This window comes from Oncorhynchus kisutch, linkage group LG25 (assembly GCF_002021735.2).
Source record: "Oncorhynchus kisutch isolate 150728-3 linkage group LG25, Okis_V2, whole genome shotgun sequence".
Lineage (NCBI taxonomy): Eukaryota > Metazoa > Chordata > Actinopteri > Salmoniformes > Salmonidae > Oncorhynchus > Oncorhynchus kisutch.
This window is the reverse complement of record NC_034198.2, coordinates 36,991,819-37,016,537: the sequence shown is the minus strand read 5'-3', so window position 1 is coordinate 37,016,537 and position 24,719 is coordinate 36,991,819. Positions and strand designations below refer to the sequence as shown.

Below are 24,719 nucleotides of genomic sequence, written 5' to 3'. Positions count from 1 at the left end.
TGTTTCCTTACAAATACGTCACACAATAGTGACAAAAAAATGTAAAACGTACTTGTTGACTCGTAGTTTGTTGCTGTCAGTCTCGGGGATGACACGTGTGTAGGAGAAAGGGAACCAGCCACGCCTAATGAGCAAACAGTGATTCAACAGATGAATCAGCAAACAGTGATTCAACAGATGAATCAGCAAACAGTGATTCAACAGATGAATCAGCAAACAGTGATTCAACAGATGAATCAGCAAACAGTGATTCAACATTGACAGCAGCACCTAGAGTCGGGATGCTTATGACGTCATATTTAAATGTAAAGATTCACACTAACTATAATAATATATACCATTTAGCACACGCTTTTATCCAAAGCAACTTCAAGTCGTGAATGCATACATTTTCACGTATGGTATATTTCAAGAGTCACGCTCTACCAACGGAGCTACAGAGCGTAACTCATAGTGCTATAGACAAAATGGAATGGGGATGGAGTTAGGATACTTACATGTTGTTCTTTTCGTTCTCTCCATAGTGCCATCCGTCGCGGGCCTCCGGGACCAACAGGGTGATGACATCTCCTTCAGAGAAGCTGAGCAAGGTGCTGTTGTCCCCCGCTGCATGGGAGAAAACGGCCTGGACACGGGTACGTCCGTTCTTCTCCAGCCCTACAGCCATGGAGCTGGACCGGGGCAGGGTCCGGGTCTCTGGAACTGAGGAGATTTTACTTTACTTTACTTTATTTTTTTTACAAACAGGGAGTTAATAGCTGGATGTTTCTACATGTTTCTCTACAGTTGTACTGTACCTTACTACTGGACATGAGCTTGACTAGATCTAATGGACTTATGACCAAATCTAGGGGTGGCCTTAACACTTCAATATTGATGTACCACAGAACTTCTGCAATGTAGTCCTAGGTCTTTAAGCAGATAACTAAGCCAAACCAGGTCACACAGGGCCTACTGTATATAGTACCTGCTGTGAGTATCTAATGTATTAGTATAATCCAACTCTCCTAAGTGACTTTACATGCTTCCATTAATCTTAAAGCCTCTGTCCTTCACCCAATTTGAGTCTTTGTTTCTCCTTTTAAAATCACCGTCCTCTCCCTCCCTCTTATTCCCACGTGCTCTGCTCTGCTTTCATTGAGACCACAGCTCTCTAAGTGCCAGGTTATACACTATGATAGAAGAGAGAGATATTTAATAGTAGATATGAAGAAAAGAGCTGATAAGAGGGAACAAGAACAACACCCACTGCACAGCATTCAGCTCCTTCACAGCATGGAGTCAATGGCACGTTGTTAAAAAAAGGTCACAACCAAGCCATTCACAAACTACTGTTCGTAATTCCAATCCTGGTCACTAAGAGACAAGGTCTCTGTGACGGAGGTAGCACTCATAAAGCACACTAGTGATGTATTCTGTAATATTCTTACTTGACTGCCTATATAGCGGAATACCATTGATCCCCCATAATGCATTGGTCTTCACAGTAGTGCTCTATTGCCATTTGTTTTGTACTGTAAATGTTCGTCAATGTGTTACAGTGTAGCTACTGTACATATGATTATGTTGCCCAACTTGAGGGCCTCAAGATGCCCCGCCACTATCCTGGTCCTCCTTACCCATGGTGGTGTTGCTCTTGGCTGGGGCGTTCTTACGGACAGGCAGGGTGTTGGAGTAGACCTCACTGCCCTGTCTGTGGGGCTGGGAAAGGTGCTGGGCCTGGGAGGAGGCCTGAGCCTGCTGGGCCTGAGCTTGGGCCTGAGCCTGGGCCTGAGCCTGGGCCTGAGCCTGAGCCATCTTCCCTTCCATCCAGTGTTGGTAGTCCTCCCCTCCTCCCCCTCCTGCTCCTCCGTGGGCCCCTGTCGTTCCATTCATCATGGGCATCCCTCCATCTACTCCTCCTGGTCCCATTATACGCTGTAGGGAGGAAGGAAGGAAGGAAAGCATGTGCTGATGTGTTAGTTAACATACTCATTAGGCACCATTCTTCCATCACAGAAAAGGATTACATAATGTGAATCTCATCACTACTAACGAGAGGGAGATTATGCTGTTGGAAATGGGCCAGATTGTGTTGATTAAAGGTAGACTCAGCGATATGATGTAGAAAGTAAATCAGCAAAGTGGGTCAATTTCTGCAACAACTAAGAGCATTAAAGCGCGACGCTCAACCATTCTGCTGTTTTGGTCTCCTACCACATTGTAAAAGTGCAAAGCGGAACCCATGTACATACTGTGTGACAGCAAGTTGTGCATCTCGTAAAATTTGCAATATCTGCTGTGTTGCCCGTGACAACATCATTTAGCTTCCTATAAGGGATCAATCAACTATAACAGAACAACTAAGCAGCACCACAGCCACAAAACATCCCAACTGCCAGTCTTGAATGTGAATGGACCCAAGTTGTTTGTTGTTGAAAGACACTTTTCAATACACATCATCACAAAACAGAATGATAAAGGACAGTCAGAGATGCTGTGGGATCTGTGGAAAGGCACACACACACACACAAACGCAGGCACACACACGAACGCAGGCACACATGAACGCAGGCACACACGAACGCAGGCACACACGAACGCAGGCACACACGAACGCAGGCACACACGAACGCAGGCACACACGAACGCAGGCACACACGAACGCAGGCACACACGAACGCAGGCACACACGAACGCAGGCACACACGAACGCAGGCACACGCACACACGAACGCAGGCACACGCACACACGAACGCAGGCACACGCACACACGAACGCAGGCACGCGAACGCAGGCACGCGAACGCAGGCACACGAACGCAGGCACACGAACGCAGGCACACGAACGCAGGCACACGAACGCAGGCACACGAACGCAGGCACACGAACGCAGGCACAGACACACACGAACGCAGGCACACACACACACACGAACGCAGGCACACACACACACACGAACGCAGGCACACACACACACACGAACGCAGGCACACGAACGCAGGCACACGCGAACGCAGGCACACGCACACACGAACGCAGGCACACACGAACGCAGGCACACACGAACGCAGGCACACGCACACGAACGCAGGCACACGCACACGAACGCAGGCACACGCACACGAACGCAGGCACACGCACACGAACGCAGGCACACGCACACGAACGCAGGCAGGCACACGCACACGAACGCAGGCAGGCACACGCACACGAACGCAGGCAGGCACACGCACACGAACGCAGGCAGGCACACGCACACGAACGCAGGCAGGCACACGCACACGAACGCAGGCAGGCACACGCACACGAACGCAGGCAGGCACACGCACACGAACGCAGGCAGGCACACGCACACGAACGCAGGCAGGCACACGCACACGAACGCAGGCAGGCACACGCACACGAACGCAGGCAGGCACACGCACACGAACGCAGGCAGGCACACGCACACGAACGCAGGCAGGCACACGCACACGAACGCAGGCAGGCACACGCACACGAACGCAGGCAGGCACACGCACACGAACGCAGGCAGGCACACGCACACGAACGCAGGCAGGCACACGCACGCAGGCAGGCAGGCACACGCACACGAACGCAGGCACACGCACACGAACGCAGGCACACGAACGCAGGCACACGAACGCAGGCACACGCACACGAACGCAGGCAGGCACACGCACACGAACGCAGGCAGGCACACGCACACGAACGCAGGCAGGCAGGCACACGCACACGAACGCAGGCAGGCAGGCACACGCACACGAACGCAGGCAGGCAGGCACACGCACACGAACGCAGGCAGGCAGGCACACGCACACGAACGCAGGCAGGCAGGCACACGCACACGAACGCAGGCAGGCAGGCACACGCACACGAACGCAGGCACACGCACACGAACGCAGGCACACGCACACGAACGCAGGCACACGAACGCAGGCACACGAACGCAGGCACACGAACGCAGGCACACGAACGCAGGCACACGAACGCAGGCACACGAACGCAGGCACACGAACGCAGGCACAGACACACACACGAACGCAGGCACAGACACACACACGAACGCAGGCACAGACACACACACGAACGCAGGCACAGACACACACACGAACGCAGGCACAGACACGAACGCAGGCACACACACACACGAACGCAGGCACACACACGAACGCAGGCACACACACACACACACACGAACACACACACGAACGCAGGCACACACGAACGCAGGCACACACACACACACACGAACGCAGGCACACACACACACACACACACGAACGCAGGCACACACACACACACACGAACGCAGGCACACACACACACACACGAACGCAGGCACACACACGAACGCAGGCACACACACACGAACGCAGGCACACACGAACGCAGGCACACACACACACACACACACACGAACGCAGGCACACACACACACACACACACACACACGCAGGCACACACGCACACACACACACAGGCACACACACACACAGGCACACACACACACAGGCACACACACACACACACACACGAACGCAGGCACACACACACGAACGCAGGCACACACACACACACAGGCACACACACACACGCAGGCACACACACACACGCAGGCACACACACACACGCAGGCACACACGAACAACAACACAGCAGAGTGGAAGCAGGGTGTGAAACAATCAACAGCCCAACAGACCCAAGTAATCTGTTTCTGTTCCTTCCTAAAGGCATTTCTAATTAGCATGCAGCACTAATGACTTAATTTGCATCAACAAGTGTGTGTGTGTGTGTGTGTGTGTTTGTGTGTGTGTTTGTGTGTGTGTGTGTGTGTGTGTTTGTGTGTGTGTGTGTGTGTGTGTGAGGCATCAGGGAGGGTTCTGAGGGGTTCTGTGTTCTAAAGGCGAGGCTCCAAGAGATTCCATAATGGAATCCCAACATCCTGGGGCATCGCTAGGCAACCCTGGGGCATTGCTAGGCAACAGACTAGCTGGTGGTGTTAATTAAGGAACGTCGTTAGAGCAGCAGCCCACAAACCTGCTGCGGGCCTCAACACTCAACAGTACTCCCTCAAACACCGAGGCAACACACCGATACAGAGGCTCACACTGAGAAACGCCGGCACACACACACACACACACAGCGCTTCAAAGCTCCATAATCAAAAACACAATTAGTGATGATAAACAACGATTGATGCCTGCAGCACACAATTAACTGAATGTTTCTCCATTAGGGCTGACAAACCATAGCAGCTCTATAGCTAACTATTGGGTCATATTGTAGTAATATATGTGTACTATCATAGTCCTATCACAGTGGTGTAAAATACTTATGTAAAAATACTTTGTACTTTACTATTTATATTTTTGACAACTTTTACTTCACTACATTCCAAAACAAAATCATGTACATTTACTCCATACATTTTTCCTGGCACTCAAAAGTCCTCATGACATTTTGACAGGACAATGCTCCAATTCAAGCATTTATGAAGAGAAAATCCCTGGTCACACTACGGTCTCTGATCTGGTGGACTGTTGAAGCCCTGGCTAGCTGTAAATAAAATAACATTTTAATAAAAATTGTGCCATCTGGTTTCCTTAATATATGGCATTTTAAATGATTTATACTTTTATTTGAGCAATTCCATTTATTTTGATACATAAGTATATTTTACTCTGGTAGCATTATACTGGGTGACTTTCACTTTTACTTGAGTCATTTGAGTACTTGTTCCACCACTGGTGCTAACACAGCGCCAACACAGCGCCAACACAGCGCCAACACAGCGCCAACACAGCGCCAACACAGCGCCAACACAGCAATATTATAGTAATACCATAGGTACCGGTAACTCACCTGTTGGCCCATGAGGGCAGCCAGCTCGGGGGGTACAGGCAAGGGTTTGGCCCCGGGAATGGGGTCAGAGATGAGCAGGTTGCCCTTTGAACCATGGTGGGTGTGGGAGACGGACCCCAGGGAACCCCCTGTAGAGGTCATCTGCTGAGCCAGGAGCATGGCACGGTCAGGCAGCTTGGTAGGGTCAGCACACGCCTGCTGCCATGCTGGGATCTTCTGGGCTAGCAGGTCCTTACCCTGGAGAAGACAGGTAAATAAACACAAAGGGAGAAGGTGTTCCTTTGAACCTGGTCAAACGTTAAGTGTATTTATATATAAGGAGATATTCTAGGAGAGTATAAGGTTATAACGTTCAGGAGAAACTGTTGAACAAATCTTTATACTGTGAAAAGGTTCACTGCTTGAGAAAATAACTACATTAGCTGAGGTAGTTGAGTCAGCCTAGGTGGGAGAGCGTGGGCTCCTGGAAAGCAAGTGTCAGTGTGTGGGATCTCCAGCTCAAGTATCAAATCAGAGAGAGAGTGAGAGCGAGAATAGCTGACCTCTGTGACTGACCCAAAATTAAGGAAAGCTGTGACTATGTACAGACTCAGTGAGCATAGCCTTGCTATTGAGAGAGGTCACCGTAGGCAGACCTGGCTCTCAAGAGAACACAGACTATGTGCACACTACCCACAAAATGAGGTGGAAACTGAGCTGCACTTCCTAACCTCCTGCCAAATGTATGGCCATATTAGAGACACATATTTCCCTCAGATTACACAGACCCACGCAGAATTCCATAACAAATCCAACCTTGATAAACTCCCATATCTACTGGGTGAAATACCACAGTGTGCCATCACAGCAGCAAGATTTTTGACCTGTTGCCACAAGAAAAGGTCAACCAGTGAAGAACAAACACCATTGTAAATACAACCCATATTTATTTTTCCATTTATACTTTATTTGCACATTGTTACAATGCTGTACATAGACAGAATTTGACATCTAAAATGTCTCTATTCTTATAGAACATTTGTGAATGTAATGTTTACTGTTCATTTTAGATTGTTCATTATCTATTTCACTTGCTTTGGCAATGTAAACATATGTTTCCCAAGCCAAAAAAAGCCTATTGAATTGAAAGCTTCACCTATTCCCCTCTCTGCAACAGCATCAAACTAAGACATGCTTCTCTCTCAGCTCTGACAGCTCTTCTCTGTGTTGGCCTGGGGAGCTGAAGCAGCCTCATTACCAGTCTAGCAGCCGTTTCATCTTTTTATAGATTTTTATTTATTTATTTATCCTTTATTTAACTAGGCAAGTCAGTTAAGAACAAATTCTTATATTCATTGACAGCCTAGGAACAGTGGGTTAACTGCCTGTTCAGGGGCAGAACGACATATTTGTTTGTACCTTGTCAGCTCGGGGGTTTGAACTTGCAACCTTCCGGTTACTAGTCCAACGCTCTAACCACTAGGCTACCCTGCCGTCTCACAGCTGAAGCAGCCTCATTACCAGTCTAGCAGGCCGTTTCATCCCAAAGCTATACATCAGCAGCCTCCCTCCCAGGATTATTGTACTCAAGGCCCGCGACACCATCTGTAGCCTCCAGGCCTCTCCACCAGCTCTCTCCCCAGCTATGGGTTTCCTGCTCTAGCTTACCTCTGATCAGTTTTACCTCCACCTATTAAAGCAGTCTGGGTGTAAGACAGGAAGTAATATTCAGCAGGGTTGCCAGGGTTCTTCATAAACTGCACTCCCTTAGAAACAAAACACTTACAAAAAAAAAGGGGTTCCAAAAAGGGTTCATCAACTCTGTGGAAAAGGGTTCTACATGGAACTCAAAAGGGTTCTACTTTGAACTAAAATGATTCTACCTGAAAAAAGGATCTTCAAAAGGATTAGGTTTTAGATAGCACCTTGAGTGTGACAAATCCCTCTATCTACGGTATGTTACTCTTGGTCTCTGTACATAACCTACTTTAAATCGGTCTCTGTTTCTCTCCATGTTTTCTACCTTACTGCTTTCTGTGTTCCAGTCAGTGTTCCTCCCTGGTCTCTCTCCATTGGTGCGCTGGGTAGCGGTGCCAGTAGGTGACTCAGCTCCCAGGTGGTGGTATCTGCTAGGTAATGTAGTGTGGGTGGTAGTGTGGTTTCTAAAGCTCCATGCCAGAGAGATGATCAACACCAACGGCCTGCTTCTTCATTTCACTTATTTCCTCCATCACCACAGGACAGTTGCTGCTACCTTAAGTATGTATGTCACATACATGGAGGGGGTACCACTATTCTCTGTGTGTGTGTGTGTGTGTAAGCACTGGGGTGAGAACCTGAAGAGTGGGGCCTCTCTTGCCCATCTCTTCCTACATGACTCACACAATATGCACTCACTCATTCTTTCTGTCCCCCTACAATCTCTTGGCCTCCATATTTTCCCCTCACACAGAATATTCACTGCTTCTTTCGAAATGACTTCAAAACACAAACTCTCCCCCTCCTTTCTCTCCTTCACTCTGTGTCAGCACATCAGTATTGTCTATAGACAGTCAGCCCACACATTCTCCCTCTGGGATTCACATCCACTAACTTGTGGAAGTGGGACACTGTTCACCCTCTTCCTTTCCTATCCTTTTGTCCTCTCCACCTCCTTTCCTCCCACTGCACAGTCTCTCAGCTCCAAGGCCTGAGTTAAACAAAGCAGAAAGAGTAGAAAGTGAACACCCACTTAACCAGGACTTGGAAGCTCCTGAATAAAGACACTAGGTGGCTGCATTGATTTGTGAGAGCAACCGTGGCATGATCGGCATGTCTTGAAGCAAAGCCACTGGACACAATGGCTAAAGCCAAACTAAACAACTATATGAAGTTCCTCGGCGTACACATCACTGACAAACTGAAATGGTCCACCCACACAGACAGTGTGGTGAAGAAGGCGCAACAACGCCTCTTCAAACTCAGGAGGTTGAAGAAATTTGGCTTGGCACCTGAAACCTTCAAACTTTTACAGATGCACAATTGAAAGCATCCTGTCGAGCTGTATCACCGCCTGGTACGGCAACTGCAGGGCTTCCAAGAGGGTGTTGCGGTCCGCCCAACGCATCACCAGGGGAAAACTACCTGCCCTCCAGGACACCTACAGCACCCGATGTCACAGGAAGGACAAAAAGACCTCAACAACCAGAGAACCCGAAAGGAGAAGTAAACAGTTTGTGGTAACAGTAAAATTCTAGAACGTTCCCAATTTCTCCCCAGAAATCCTAGTTGGATGATTCCTGCAATTAAAAGGAAATAAACTGTGAGGGAAACCTCCAACCTATGAATTCTTCATTTGGAATTTTCCAGAAAGTGACCAGAATATTGCAACCCTGGACCTGTTGGTGTGAGTGGAAGTGCCTGTATTACCTTGCTGTTTTAACCATCAAAAGATAAAGCAGTGAATATTAATGCAAAACCTTAAGATTTTGGAGTTACCCTCTTGAAACTAGGGGGCACTATTTTCATTTTTGATGACAATTCTCTCAGATCTGGGAGAGGGAGTTCCAAGAGGTTTTAATTAATGCCTAAACCTAACCTTAAACACTTCGAAAAACGGCCCGACGGATAGGGCTGCCGTGCGTCGAGTACTTAGGAAGGTTTGCAGACTGACGGGCCGCCCCCCCCCCCAGGTGGTGAAGGTAGGACACGTCACCTCCACTTTGTTGATCCTCAACACTGGAGCCCCACAAGGGTGTGTGCTCAGCCCTCTACTGTACTCCCTGTTCACCCATGACTGCGTGGCCACTCACGCCTCCAACTCAATCATCAAGTTTGCAGACGACACAACAGTAGTAGGCCTGACTAACAACAATGACGAGACAGCCTACATGGAGTTTGGTGAGGGCCCTGGGAGTGTGGTGCCAGGAAAATAACCTTTCATCCAACGTTAACAAACGAAAAGGAGCTGATCGTGGACTTCAGGAAACAGCAGGGGGAGCACCCCCCATCCACATTGAAGGTACAACAGTGGAGAAGGTGGACATTAAGTTCCTCGGCGTACACCTCACTGACAAACTGAAATGGTCCACCCACACAGACAGTGTGGTGAAGAAGGCGCAACAACGCCTCTTCAACCTCAGGAGGTTGAAGAAATTTGGCTTGGCACCTGAAACCTTCAAACTTTTACAGATGCACAATTGAAAGCATCCTGTCGAGCTGTATCACCGCCTGGTACGGCAACTGCAGGGCTTCCCAGAGGGTGTTGCGGTCCGCCCAACGCATCACCAGGGGAAAACTACCTGCCCTCCAGGACACCTACAGCACCCGATGTCACAGGAAGGACAAAAAGACCAACAACCAGAGACATGGCCTGTTCACCCCGCTATCATCCAGAAGGTAAAGTCATTACAGGTGTATCAAAGCTGTAGCTAAACACAACGTGCCATTGGAACACAGGAGTGATGGTTGCTGATAATGGGCCTCTGGACGCCTATGTAGATATTCCATAAAAAAATCTGCCGTTTCCAGCTACAATAGTCATTTACAACATTAACAATATCTACACTTTATTTCTGATCAATTTGATGTTATTTTAAAATGGACAAAAAATGTGCTTTAAAAAAAAAAACTAGCCACTTCAATGAGGGAACACTAGCCACTTCAATGAGGGAACACTAGCCACTTCAATGAGGGAACACTAGCCACTTCAATGAGGGAACACTAGCCACATCAATGAGGGAACACTAGCCACTTCAATGAGGGAACACTAGCCACTTCAATGAGGGAACACTAGCCACTTCAATGAGGGAACACTAGCCACTTCAATGAGGGAACACTAGCCACTTCAATGAGGGAACACTAGCCACTTCAATGAGGGAACACTAGCCACTTCAATGAGGGAACACTAGCCACTTCAATGAGGGAACACTAGCCACTTCAATGAGGGAACACTAGCCACTTCAATGAGGGAACACTAGCCACTTCAATGAGGGAACACTAGCCACTTCAATGAGGGAACACTAGCCACTTCAATGAGGGAACACTAGCCACTTCAATAAGGGAACACTAGCCACTTCAATAAGGGAACACTAGCCACTTCAATGAGGGAACACTAGCCACTTCAATGAGGGAACACTAGCCACTTCAATAAGGGAACACTAGCCACTTCAATAAGGGAACACTAGCCACTTCAATAAGGGAACACTAGCCACTTCAATAAGGGAACACTAGCCACTTCAATGAGGGAACACTAGCCACTTCAATAAGGGAACACTAGCCACTTCAATGAGGGAACACTAGCCACTTCAATGAGGGAACACTAGCCACTTCAATGAGGGAACACTAGCCACTTCAATGAGGGAACACTAGCCACTTCAATAAGGGAACACTAGCCACTTCAATAAGGGAACACTAGCCACTTCAATAAGGGAACACTAGCCACTTCAATAAGGGAACACTAGCCACTTCAATAAGGGAACACTAGCCACTTCAATAAGGGAACACTAGCCACTTCAATAAGGGAACACTAGCCACTTCAATAAGGGAACACTAGCCACTTCAATAAGGGAACACTAGCCACTTCAATAAGGGAACACTAGCCACTTCAATAAGGGAACACTAGCCACTTCAATAAGGGAACACTAGCCACTTCAATAAGGGAACACTAGCCACTTCAATAAGGGAACACTAGCCACTTCAATAAGGGAACACTAGCCACTTCAATAAGGGAACACTAGCCACTTCAATGAGGGAACACTAGCCACTTCAATGAGGGAACACTAGCCACTTCAATGAGGGAACACTAGCCACTTCAATGAGAGAACACTAGCCACTTCAATAAGGGAACACTAGCCACTTCAATAAGGGAACACTAGCCACTTCAATAAGGGAACACTAGCCACTTCAATAAGGGAACACTAGCCACTTCAATAAGGGAACACTAGCCACTTCAATAAGGGAACACTAGCCACTTCAATAAGGGAACACTAGCCACTAACACTTTTTATATGTTTGCATTATTCACCTGATCCAGTTGAAGTCGTAAGTTCACATACACCTTAGCCAAATACATTTGAACTCAGTTTCTCACAATTACTGACATTTATTCCTAGTAAAAATTCCATCTTAGGTCAGTTAGGATCACCACTTTGTTTTAAGAATGTGAAATGTCAGAATAATAGTAGAGAGAATGATTTATTTCAGCTTTAATTTCTTTCATCACATTGGGTCAGAAGTTTACATACACTCAATTAGTATTTGCTAGCATTGCCTTTAAATAGTTTAACTTGGGACACATTTTTTGAGTAGCCTTCCATAAGCTTCCCACAATAAGTTGGGTGAATTTGGTCCATTCCACCTGACAGAGCTGGTGTAACTGAGTCAGGTTTGTAGGCCTCCTTGCTCGCACATGCTTTTTCACTTCTGTCCACACATTTTCTATTGGATTGAAGCCACTCCAATACCTTGAATTTGCTGTCCTTAAGCCATTTTGCCACAACTTTGGAAGTATGGCTTGGGGTCATTGTCCATTTGGAAGACTCATTTGCGACCAAGCTTTAACTTCCTGACTGATGTCTTGAGATGTTGCTTCAATATATTCAAATAATTTTCCTTCCTCATGTGACCATCTATGTTGTGAAGCGCACCACTCCATCCTGCAGCAAAGCACCCCCACAACATGATGTTGCCACCCCCGTGCTTCATGGTTGGGATGGTGTTCTTCGGCTTGCAAGCCTTCTCGTTTTTCCTCCTAACATAACGACGGTCATTATGGCCAAACAATTAAATTTTTGTTTCAACAGACCAGAGTACATTTATCCAAAAAGTACGATCTTTGCCCCCATGTGGAGTTGCAAACAGTAGTCTGGCTTTTTTATGGCGGTTTTGGAGCAGTGGAGCAGTGGCTTCTTCCTTGCTGAGCAGACTTTCAGGTTATGTCGATATAGGACTCGTTTTACTGTGGATATCGATACTTTTGCACCCGTTTCCTCCAGCATCTTCACAAGGTCCTTTGCTGTTGTTCTGGGATTGATTTTCACTTTTCACACCAAAGTATGTTCATCTCTAGGAGACAGACCATGTCTCCTTCCTGAGTGACGGCTGTGTGGTTCCATGGTGTTTATACTTGCGTAGTACTATTGTTTGTACAGATGAATGTGGTACCTTCAGGCGTTTGGAAATTGCTCCCAATGATGAATCAGACTTGTGGAGGTCTACAATTTTTTTTCTAAGGTCTTGGCTGATATCTTTTGATTTTCCCAGGATGTTCAGCAAAGAGACACTGAGTTTGAAGGTAGGTCTTGACGTACATCCACAGGTACACCTCCAATTGACTCGAATAATGTCAAATAGACTATCAGAAGCTTCTAATGCCACGACATCATTTTCTGGAATTTTCCAAGCCGTTTATAGGCACAGTCAACTTAGTGGATGTAAACTTCTGACCCACTGGAATTATGATACAGTGAATATGTGAAATAATCCGTCTGTAAACAATTGTTGGAAAATGACTTGTGTCATGCACGAAGTAGATGTCCTAACCGACTTGACAAAACTATAATTTTTTAACAAGACATTTGTGGAGTGGTTGAAAAACGAGTTAATGACTCCAACCTAAGTGTATGTAAACTTCCGACTTCAACTGTATGTATATACTTTACTCTATCCTATTCAACTGTATCTTAGTCTATACCGCTCTGACATTTTTCATCCAAATATTTATATATTCTTAATTCCATTCCTTTACTTTAGATTTGTGTGTATTGTTGTGAAATTGTTAGATACTACTGGACTGTTGGAGCTAGAAACAACCAGCATTTCGCTACACCTGCAATAACTTCTGCTAAACACGTTTATGTGACCAATAAAATTAGATTGGAATTGATGTAATGTTTGGAACAACTTCGAAATGTAACGTTTGAGAAACAAGGATGAACGTGTAATGTCGATGTCAGCCTGTGAGAGCTAGTTGGTTTTAACCCTCAATAGCTAAAGCAGTGGGTGAACTGCAAAGAGAGTACAAACAGGTAACAGAAACCTGTAGATGAAAATGTGAGTCCGACATCTCACCATGCTATGGAAGGAGCTGCTGTTCTTGGCCACGGCACATTGTCTGTCCACCAGGAAACAGTACCTCCTCCTCTCCTCTGACAGCGCACTCTTGTAGCCCTCTGCTGTGTACTGGTCCAGGTCACTCTGCTTGCTGCCAATGGTCTCAACATACTGAGGAGAGGGAGGATGAGGGAGAAGGGGCGAAGAGAGGGAGGAGGACGACGGGGCGAGGGACGGGGCGAGGAGGACGACGGGGCGAGGGACGGGGCGAGGAGGACGACGGGGCGAGGGACGGGGCGAGGAGGACGACGGGGCGAGGGACGGGGCGAGGAGGCCGACGGGGCGAGGAGGACGACGGGGCGAGGAGGACGACGGGGCGAGGAGGACGACGGGGCGAGGAGGACGACGGGGCGAGGGACGGGGCGAGGAGGACGACGGGGCGAGGGACGGGGCGAGGGACGGGGCGACGGGGCGAGGGACGGGGCGAGGAGGACGACGGGGCGAGGGACGGGGCGAGGAGGATGACGGGGCGATGAGGACGACGGGGCGAGGGACGGGGCGAGGGACGGGGCGAGGAGGCCGACGGGGCGAGGGACGGGGCGAGGAGGGCGACGGGGCGAGGGACGGGGCGAAGAGGACGACGGGGCGAGGGACGGGGCGAGGAGGACGACGGGGCGAGGAGAGGGACGGGGCGAGGAGGGGGAGGGGGCGGGGAGGGGGAGAAGGAGAAGGGGGCGAGGAGGGGGAGAAGGGGGCGAGGAGGGGGAGAAGGGGGCGAGGAGAGGGAGAAGGGGGCGGAGGAGAGAGAGAAGGGGGCGAGGAGAGGGAGAAGGGGGCCGAGGAGAGGGAGGAGAGGGAGAAGGGGGAGAAGGGGGCGAGGAGAGGGAGAAGGGGGCGAGGAGAGGGAGAAGGGGGCGAGGAGAGGGAGAAGGGGGCGAGGAGAGGGAGGAGGGGGCGAGGAGAGGGAGGAGGGGGACGACGGGGCGAGGAGGACGACGGGGCGAGGAGAGGGACGGGGCGAGGAGAGGGACGGGGCGAGGAGAGGGACGGGGCGAGGAGAGGGACGGGGCGAGGAGAGGGACGGGGCGAGGGACGGGGCGAGGAGAGGGACGGGGCGAGGGACGGGGCGAGGAGAGGGACGGGGCGAGGAGAGGGTCGGGGTGAGGTGAGGACGGGGCGAGGAGGGGAAGGGGGCGAGGAGAGGACGGGGCGAGGAGGGGGACGGGGCGAGGAGGACGACGGGGCGAGGAGGACGACGGGGCGAGGAGGACGAGGCGAGGAGGACGAGGCGAGGAGAGGGAGGAGGGGGACGGGGCGAGGAGAGGGAGGAGGGGGCGAGGAGAGGGAGAAGGGGGCGAGGAGAGGGAGAAGGGGGCGAGGAGAGGGAGAAGGGGGCGAGGAGAGGGAGAAGGGGAACGGGGCGAGGAGAGGGAGGAGGGGGACGGGGCGAGGGACGGGGCAAGGAGAGGGAGGAGGGAGAAGGGGGCGAGGAGAGGGAGAAGGGGGACGGGGCGAGGAGAGGGAGGAGGGGGACGGGGCGAGGAGAGGGAGGAGGGGGACGGGGCGAGGGACGGGGCGAGGTGGACGACGGGGCAAGGAGAGGGACGGGGCAAGGAGAGGGAGGAGGGGGGACGGGGCGAGGAGAGGGAGGAGGAGGACGGGGCGAGGAGAGGGACGGGGCGAGGAGGAGGACGGGGCAAGGCGAGGGACGGGGCAAGGAGAGGGCCGGGGCAAGGAGAAGGGGGACGGGGCAAGGAGAAGGGGGACGGGGCAAGGAGAAGGGGGACGGGGCGAGGAGAGGGAGGAGGGAGACGAGGAGAGGGAGGAGGGGGGCACAGGGGGACGGTGCGAGGAGAGGGAGGCGGGGCGAGGAGAGGGAGGAGGGGGACGGGGCGAGGAGAGGAAGGAGGGGGACGGGGCGAGGAGAGGAAGAAGACATAAGGTACAGTAGGATGTATTTGTCCCCTAGACACTAGAAACAAATCTAAGCAGTTACATAAGTATATACATATACATATATACACTACCATTCAAAGGGTTGGGTTCACTAGAAATGCCCTTTTTTGGCCATTAAAAAGCACATTTTTGGCCATTAAAACAACATCAAATTGATCAGAAATACAGTGTAGACATTGTTAACGTTGTAAATGATTATTGTAGCTGGAAACGGGGAGAGAGAGAGAGAGCCAATGGTTAAGGTTAGTATTGTAGTTAGGTGCATGAAGTAAAGCAACCTGAAAATTTGCATTTAGCTGCAGGGGTGCTGTGGAAGTGCTGTGGGGGTCCTAAATGTACTGTGTGTCATCTTGAGTACCACTAGAATAAGGTGACGGCAGCTAAATCAGTGTAGAAAATCTGTACATAGAATAACATATAAACACTCTACATTCTGACTCACAGCATACATTGAGTAGTAAACAACGGAGCACTAATTCCCTGCCTTATAAAACAAAATGGCCGATATAAGCAGAGTTAAAGTAGGATTAGTCGCTTATGATGTCGATGACACATACAGAGATCAGCCTAAGACGAGGGCAATTGAGTTCATCCTTTGTTACCATAGAGATACAACCAGACGAGTCATGAAAACTGTCATCCACACAACAGTCGTCAACATCTAGACAAAGGCATGCACACAAATCCTTGTTGAATACTTTACAAAAATATCCCACAAAAAAAAACAGACGTGTGAGGCTTGACCCTCTAAGCTCACATCAGGGAGACACACACGGAAATGTCAGCCCCATTACAGAACCCATTAAAGCAATGCAAACAGATGTTTACTGCAAATACTCTGTTCCCCATTTAGCACTTCACACACTGCTACCCTGGAGCTTTCATTTCCTTCTGTCCCTGCCTCAGAATGATAAAGGACAGTCAGAGACGCTGTTGGGTTCTGAGAATGAAATATACTTATTTATAATTTCCTCTTCCTGTCCAACCATAAAATATTTACGGGTTGTATTTTCCACCATCATTTGCAAATAAATTCATTAAAAATCCTACAATGTGATTTTCAGGATTTTTTTTCTTCTCATTTTGTCTGTCATAGTTGAAGTGTACCTATGATGAACATTACAGGCCTCTCTCATCTTTTTAAGTGGGAGAACTTGCACAATTGGTGGCTGACTAAATACTTTTTTGCCCCACTACACACACACACACACACACACACATTAAACTCAATGAACCTAAACTTTGATGGAACTTCATTCCTAGAATCATCGTTTGATTATGTCAAGCCGAGGTCTAAGCTTGATCTTTTGTCACCACTGTCAGTGCACAAGCTTCCTCTGATGTCGTGGAGCGCCTCCCCCCTCCTCCTAGAACAATTACATCAGTGACTTATTAAAGCATTATCAACAGGAGGAGGACACGACATGGGTCATTCAGAAAAGAGAGTGGAAAAGGAAGGGAGAGTGAAACGGTGGAATGAGCGAGACAGAAAATAACTGGGTTGAAGAATTGAAGGAAAGAACAGAACTGCAGCAGAACAGAACAAACCCAGACCCCCCCCCCCTCCTCCTCTCTCTTGCTCGGCCTCTTTTACTCTCCACATCCCATCTGCTCTGACGCCATCCAGCTAACGCAGAGGGAACTGAACTGTGATGTTGATGTAGCCTCAAGATGTGTCTTAGCGTGTGCATTTATGTGACATGCTAACATGTTGCGTGTCACTTGAAACTCCCGTTTTCACACGGCAGTAGCATGTAGCATGTCACCCTCACAGAGTTGTCATTAGAACGTGATAATTAGTTGCTGTTGTTACTAGTTACCATAAATGCCCCAAAGGTATAGCAATGAAACATGACTATCAGTTGGGGAAATGTGGTACGTTCGACCGTTCAGAAAACACACCTCATTTGACCATTTCTCCTCATAGTAACCAGAGCCTGAGACGGACAGAGAGGAGAGGAGAGGAGACAGGAGACACACAGACAGACAGAGAGACAGAGCGCAGCAGAGAGGCAGAGAGAGATCCCCAGGGTCTGTCTCAACAAAAGGGAAACCTTACTGCCCTTAGCTACAGAATAAATGTACAATACATTTACCTCCCACTCAATTGCTAAATGCTTTTTAACCGACAACCGAATAAATTGGAAATCAGTGCAATGAAGACTATACAATGTAAATCCAATGCTAATCTACCTCAACTCATGCAAGCACACTGAATGCAATATGATAATACAAATATAAATGGGAAATAAATGGGAATACGAAAAGGCTGTGGTGTTCAACTGCGTATGTACCAGTGCTAACACTCATCTAACACCCAATTGAGATATTATGTAACAGAAGCTATTAGCGATTTCCTATTTTTCTGGGTCGGCAGCAGAACGCCAGCGACATTCCCATTATATTCAAATCAGTCTGCCTCTCCCCCTGAAACACTCCCTCTTAAGTGTTTAATAATGAACGTGAGAGAGATTTACCATGTCATTTTCAGGCACTGCGTCCGTGCTTTGTGTTCCCCTAGGGACACCGTAGTAAATGAGTGCATTTTCATCATCGGCTAGAGGTAAGGGTTTAATATTACCATCCATCTGGAGCAGAGCGGGGAAAAGGGAGATTACTTTTTGTTTCTTTTCCTTCCCGAGGAAATCAGTGAGCTGTTACCCGACTTAATGAAACGATGATGGGTGGAAGGAACAAGGCGGCGGCTGAGATGGACTCGCTTTTTCAGAGTGAGCCTACACAAGTCTACCGAGGCTGGGTTTAAACGCACGACAGACACACAAATCATTTCTTCAGGTGGGATAATTAAATTGATCTAATCAACAATCTTTCAGAGAATCATTATAACGAGCTTCACTAGCTGGTAATCAACTAAACTCTGTCGTCGATCCCCCCCCTTCCTCCCTGGCAAAGAGAAGAGGCAACCAGTCTCAAGTGTCCCTACCAACCGCTTGTTCCCAGAAGTGCACATGAGGCACAGCAGGGACCGAGATAGGCTACGCAGCTACCCAGCCACGCAACACTCACTCTCTGTAATCACACTCAAGAACCGTTAAGAGGCTGGGAGCACACACACACAGACACACACACACACACACACACACACACACACACACACACACACACACACACACACACAGACACAGACAGAAGCGTCCATTAAATCAGTAAGTGCTGAAGAGAGCAGGCTCAAGGGAGTGTGACTATGGCCCGGAAATTACTTTTTGTGTGTGTCTGCCTGCATGTGTTTGTGTGGACCATCAGATCTCCCGTCTGCAACTCGCTGTTAGCTGGGCTTCCTGTTCGTGCCATCAAACCCATGCAACGTATCCAGACCAGCAGCCCTTCCCAAGTTCTCCCATGTCACCCTGCTCCTCTGCACACTTCACTGGCTTCCAGTCGAAGCTTGCATCCACTACAAGACCATAGTGCTTTGCTATGGAGTACTAAGTGCCCCTCCCTACCCCTCCCTACCTTCAGGCTATGCTCAAACCCTACACCCCAACCCAGGCACCCAGTCGGCCACCACTGGTCTATTGGCCCTCCCACCCCTACGGGAGGGATGCTCCTGCTAAGCCCAGTCCAAGCTCTTGCTTTCCTGTCACCCCAGCTTCCCCCCCCCAGAAGCCGGGTCAGCTTCCCCCCCCCCGAAGCCGGGTCAGCTTCCCCCCCCCCCAAAGCCGGGTCAGCTTCCCCCCCCCCCCAGAAGCTGGTCAGCTTCCCCCCCCCCCAGAAGCCGGGTCAGCTTCCCCCCCCAGAAGCCGGGTCAGCTTCCCCCCCCCAGATGCCGGGTCAGCTTCCCCCCCCAGATGCCGGGTCAGCTCCCCCCCCCAGATGCCGGGTCAGCTCCCCCCCCCCAGAAGCCGGGTCAGCTTCCCCCCCCCCAGAAGCCGGGTCAGCTTCCCCCCCCCAGAAGCCGGGTCAGCTTACCCCCCCCCAGAAGCCGGGTCAGCTTCCCCCCCCCCAGAAGCCGGGTCAGCTTCCCCCCCCCCCCAGAAGCCGGGTCAGCTTCCCCCCCCCCCCCAGAAGCCGGGTCAGCTTCCCCCCCCCCCAGAAGCCGGGTCAGCTTCCCCCCCCCCCCAGAAGCCGGGTCAGCTTCCCCCCCCCCAGAAGCCGGGTCAGCTTCCCCCCCAGAAGCCAGGTCAGCTTCCCCCCCAGAAGCCAGGTCAGCACCTCTTTCCCCCCTCTGACTCTCTTTAAGGAAAGCGTGTACTGTCAATGCCTGTGATATGTGGTTGTCCCACCGAGGTTTAAGACGAATGTACTCACTGTAAAGGGCTCTGGATAAGAGAGTGTCTGCTAAATGACTCACATGTCAAATGTAATGTAATTTTTTTTTTTTTAAAGGACAGACCACAGGCTTGCCTGCCCACCAAACCATAGCAGCCCATGGGAGTCCAATGGTTTTTAGGGTGAGTGTCGTCTTGTAGAGACGCTGTGGCTTAACGCACCACGTATCCATTTCCAAAATGACTCCTGTTCTAGTTCTGTAATTACCTTCCCTCCGGCTGCTTTATGAATAGGAGGAGTGCCTTGTTCAGGGGCCAGAACGACAGATTTGTACCTTGTCAGCTCAGGGATTCGAACTTGCAACCTTTCGGTTACTAGTCCAACACTCTAACCACTAGGCCACCCTGCCGCCCTCAATGCCTCAGTGTTTCCATTGTAGACATTGTAGACCTGCTCTTTTGCTGAAATTGTTTTTTTTTCTATTGGTTTAAATAGAATCCTTTGGGCAACAGAGGACCTGTAGGTCGCTCTGATGGCTTTTGCATTCTGCCAGGAAATTGCAGTCCACACACACACACACAATATTTAACTAAGAGGCCTGAGTAGTGGCATATTGAAGCTTCAGAACCATAATACAACGTCACAACACATCAGCCTCCACACACCTGCACCTCCACTGTGCTGCGTTGTGTAACCATCGACTCAGTACACCCACCACGTGTCATGGTGCTACCCACTGAGAGGCAGAGGGGCACTGCAACCTGTAAGGGCACATTACACACCTTCTCTGGAACAGCTACCATGGGGGAGGCGTGTATGCCTCTGCAGGACACAATTAGCTGGCCTACATAACACTTCACATCAAATAAACAAATGTTACGCAATGTAGTTGAGGAAGTGGTCAAAGATCAGAACAAAGAGAGTAACCATGGTGATTCAAAGCATTTTGACAAGCTTGAAAAATGCAGGGGAGGAAAAAAATTAATAATCTGCAAGATGAATGACTCCCTTATTTCAGTGGACCGGACTTTTATAGGATCTACCCATGTTCTGTCCCAACAATCTTAATACACCTCCTTGAGAGAGAGGCGTGAATCTCTGAAGCAGTAATTCAAGGTGACGTTCAGTTCATTTCTCCCCATCGCTGTATCTGTCTCCCTCCCTCCGAGCTTGGAGCTTGGTTGTCCGAGGCAAGGCCCACAGTACCTGGGCCCACCCCTCCAGCCAGCAGCAGCACATCACCACCAGTACTAGAGCTAAGAATGACCCACCTCTCAGAACCTCGTATCTGGGAGCTAGTGAGAGATGGGATGGGTCCCTTATTCCCTTGATGATGCTGTTAGAGTACAAGTCAAACGTTTGGACACATCTACTCATTCTAGGGTTTTCTGCATTGACAGACCTTCATGTCTTAAAGTAATGATGGACAGACACACCTGTTAATTGAAATGCATTCCAGGTGACTACCTTATGAAGCTGGTTGAGAGAATGCCAAGAGTGTTCAAAGCTGTCATCAAGGCAAAGGGTGACCACTTTGAAGAATCTCAAATATAAAATATATTTTGATTTGTTTAACACTTTTTTTTAAAAGTTACTAGATGATTCCATATGTGTTATTTCATAGTTTTGATTTCTTCACGATTATTCTACAATGTAGAAAATAGTAAATAGTCAAATTAAGAAAAACCCTTGATTGAGTAGGCATGTCCAAAGTTTAGACTGGTAGTGTATATATACACTGTATATGACTTGGCTAATGTCTGCAAGGTTAAAGGTTGAAGGTTACGGAGTTCTTGTAGTTAGTTTTAGTCAACTTCTTCTGCTTCAGTAAAAAGGGCCATAAGAGAGACTTGTTCAGCCTAAATCTCCTCTTGGATTAGATTGGCTATCCATCTCCGACACCTGCTGGGCTGTGGCCAATGGGATGATACAGTATTTATCTGGCTCTGGAGTCAAACGTCTCACCAGCCACCTTCCCCTACGGTGAACGTTTGACCCACCAGCTGGCATCGTCCATAGGCTGACTGGGTACTCTGTCTGTTTCGTTCACAGTAGCAAGCTAACCAAAACCTGAGGCTCTTTGGAAGCACACACACCCCTTCTCCCCCCTCCGATCTCTCACCTGCATCTCCTTGTCTCCGTACTTGGAAGGGTTCTTGCTGCCCTGGCTCTTCCTGCGGAGCTTCTTCAGTTCTGCCTGACACTTCTCCAGACTCTCTCCTTTACTCTTGTGCTCCATCTGGTACTTCTTCAGAGCCGCCTGTAGGTGGGAGTATAGAGTCGGTTTTAACATAGCTATACAGTCATTGGCTTCCCTAGACTAGTGTTCTACCATTATGGTTAGGTGTTGAGTCCCATTTCAAACCACCTGACCACCTTCTATTCGCTGATTGATGCAATGTGGCATAATGCAGGGGAATGAGTTAGCCTGGCATCATAGGGACTTGGCTGATCTCTCTTCCCCCACCCACCCACACAGTCTGTCCCCAGTGGCTATAGGACTTATTGTGTTCCAAACCATTGCCTTTGTGTTTCACTCATTCACCTCTGCCAAGAGTTAACGCAATCCTGTGGCCTGGCCTGTCTGCCGGTCGGCCAGCCCTCCACAAAACAATGTTTCCAATATTTTATTTCTGTTTGATGGAAAAACCTAGCTGAGCATGGCTAATTACTTTAGTCAATGCTGAAATAACAGAGCCAAGCAGAGAGAGAAAGGACACAAAAGGGGGAGAGGGAACAGGGGAACATATGGTTTTCTGATCGGCTGCCAGACTGCCAAAGTACGGTCTCAAATGAACTGACGAGGTCAATATGAAATTCAAACAGAGGACAGCATTATTTTATTACTGACTTTGTTTATGAATATCCAGTACTGAGCCTTTATTTAAGCTTCCCAATTCCACTACAAAATTATCTTCAATAAATCTCTAGAAATGGGTTTATCCCTTAAATAAAGTTTGAACTACTACTTCTTCTTATTATTATTTTCTTAAAAATATGTCATAATTCATGATTCGGAAAGTAAGAGAAGAAAGTAATTTGTAACTTTATTGCTGAGTGGTTATGATGAAAACCAGTGGGAAATTAAAAATAAGTGCTCAGAAAGCCGTGGAGTTTGTCTCTAGCTGATGATTTGATGATAATGTGGATCCGTAGGGAGGCCTAGCTAGCCACCGTGGAATACAATTAAAGCACCCGTCTGTATCAACGCTTTCTAAATGCAGCCCTCCCATCAGAAAACACAACCACTGACACAGAATTATATAAAAGGCATTATATAAAACTGAACAAAAAATTTGATCGACTCTGCGGTAACGTCATAAGAAAACCGCTAATATAAAGATGATTATAGGTAATAAAAAAATATAAGTATTTGTAAAGGGAAGCTCACTAAACACCTCTGTGTTCTAGTTCAAAGTGAAGGTGAGAAGACATAAAAGGTGTATTCTGAAGGTGTCAAACGGGTACTAAACATGTGTCAAACGGGTACTAAACATGTGTCAAACGGGTACTAAACATGTGTCAAACAGGTACTAAACATGTACACTGGAGGACTGCGGTTGGGAAACCACTGGTCTAAGGACACTAACATTCAGGTAGCGTGCATCCAGCTCCACCTTCTTCTCCAGCTCGGTTAGAAGCTCATTGTGGAACGACTTCAGCTAGGAGGAAAGAGAGGAACACAAAGAGTTAAATGATCACATAAGATATACTCACACGTCATAACAACAGGCAGGAAGGAGTACAACTTGCCTCAGGATGTACTTTCTCAAAAACTGCCAAACCAGACCTGTTTGCTTAAACAAAAACACACCCTACTATTTTGGATGCTGTCAGTGTTGTGGTGTCAACATGACTTGATGAGCCAAGATTGTCTTGATATCGGACCTGGCCCAAAGGACTAGGGCAAGTTGTAGAGTACCAGTATGTGAATTATGTCTAACTTCATGCTAGTATTGAGATTGTGTGTGTGTGTGTGTGTGTGTGTGTGTGTGTGTGTGTGTGTGTGTAAGGAAGTACATGTTCACAACTGACTTTAGCATGTATGGAGACAAAGGGCAGTCCCACACCAGGCAGTACTGAAATGTCACAAAACAAACAACTAAATCAAAAGGTAAAACATCCCAAGTGACTCACAGGTCCAACCTAGTACACTGTGATCCACAGGTCCAACCTAGTACACGGTGATCCACAGGTCCAACCTAGTACACTGTGATCCACAGGTCCAACCTAGTACACTGTGATCCACAGGTCCAACCTAGTACACTGTGATCCACAGGTCCAACCTAGTACACTGTGATCCCAGGTCCAACCTAGTACACTGTGATCCACAGGTCCAACCTAGTACACTGATCACAGGTCCAACCTAGTACACTGTGATCCACAGGTCCAACCTAGTACACTGTGATCCACAGGTCCAACCTAGTACACTGTGATCCACAGGTCCAACCTAGTACACTGTGATCCACAGGTCCAACCTAGTACACTGTGATCCACAGGTCCAACCTAGTACACTGTGATCCACAGGTCCAACCTAGTACACTGTGATCCACAGGTCCAACCTAGTACACTGTGATCCACAGGTCCAACCTAGTACACTGTGATCACAGGTCCAACCTAGTACACTGTGATCACAGGTCCAACCTAGTACACTGTGATCCACAGGTCCAACCTAG

General features: G+C 48.7%; 1 protein-coding gene across 3 annotated transcripts in view; it reads right to left on the bottom strand.

The window, feature by feature from the left end:
• LOC109870215 (brain-specific angiogenesis inhibitor 1-associated protein 2) overlaps positions 1-24,719 on the bottom strand; it is a 90,834-nt gene that overhangs the window by 9,639 nt on the left and 56,476 nt on the right. For all 3 annotated transcript variants that reach the window (XM_031804746.1, XM_031804747.1, XM_031804745.1), the window contains 7 exons: positions 23,634-23,705; positions 22,166-22,303; positions 13,876-14,028; positions 5,848-6,084; positions 1,620-1,917; positions 498-702; positions 53-124 (listed from right to left, as the gene is read on the bottom strand). In XM_031804746.1, the coding sequence (XP_031660606.1) occupies positions 53-124; positions 498-702; positions 1,620-1,917; positions 5,848-6,084; positions 13,876-14,028; positions 22,166-22,303; positions 23,634-23,705 (1,175 nt within the window). The remainder of the gene's footprint in view (positions 1-52; positions 125-497; positions 703-1,619; positions 1,918-5,847; positions 6,085-13,875; positions 14,029-22,165; positions 22,304-23,633; positions 23,706-24,719) is intronic.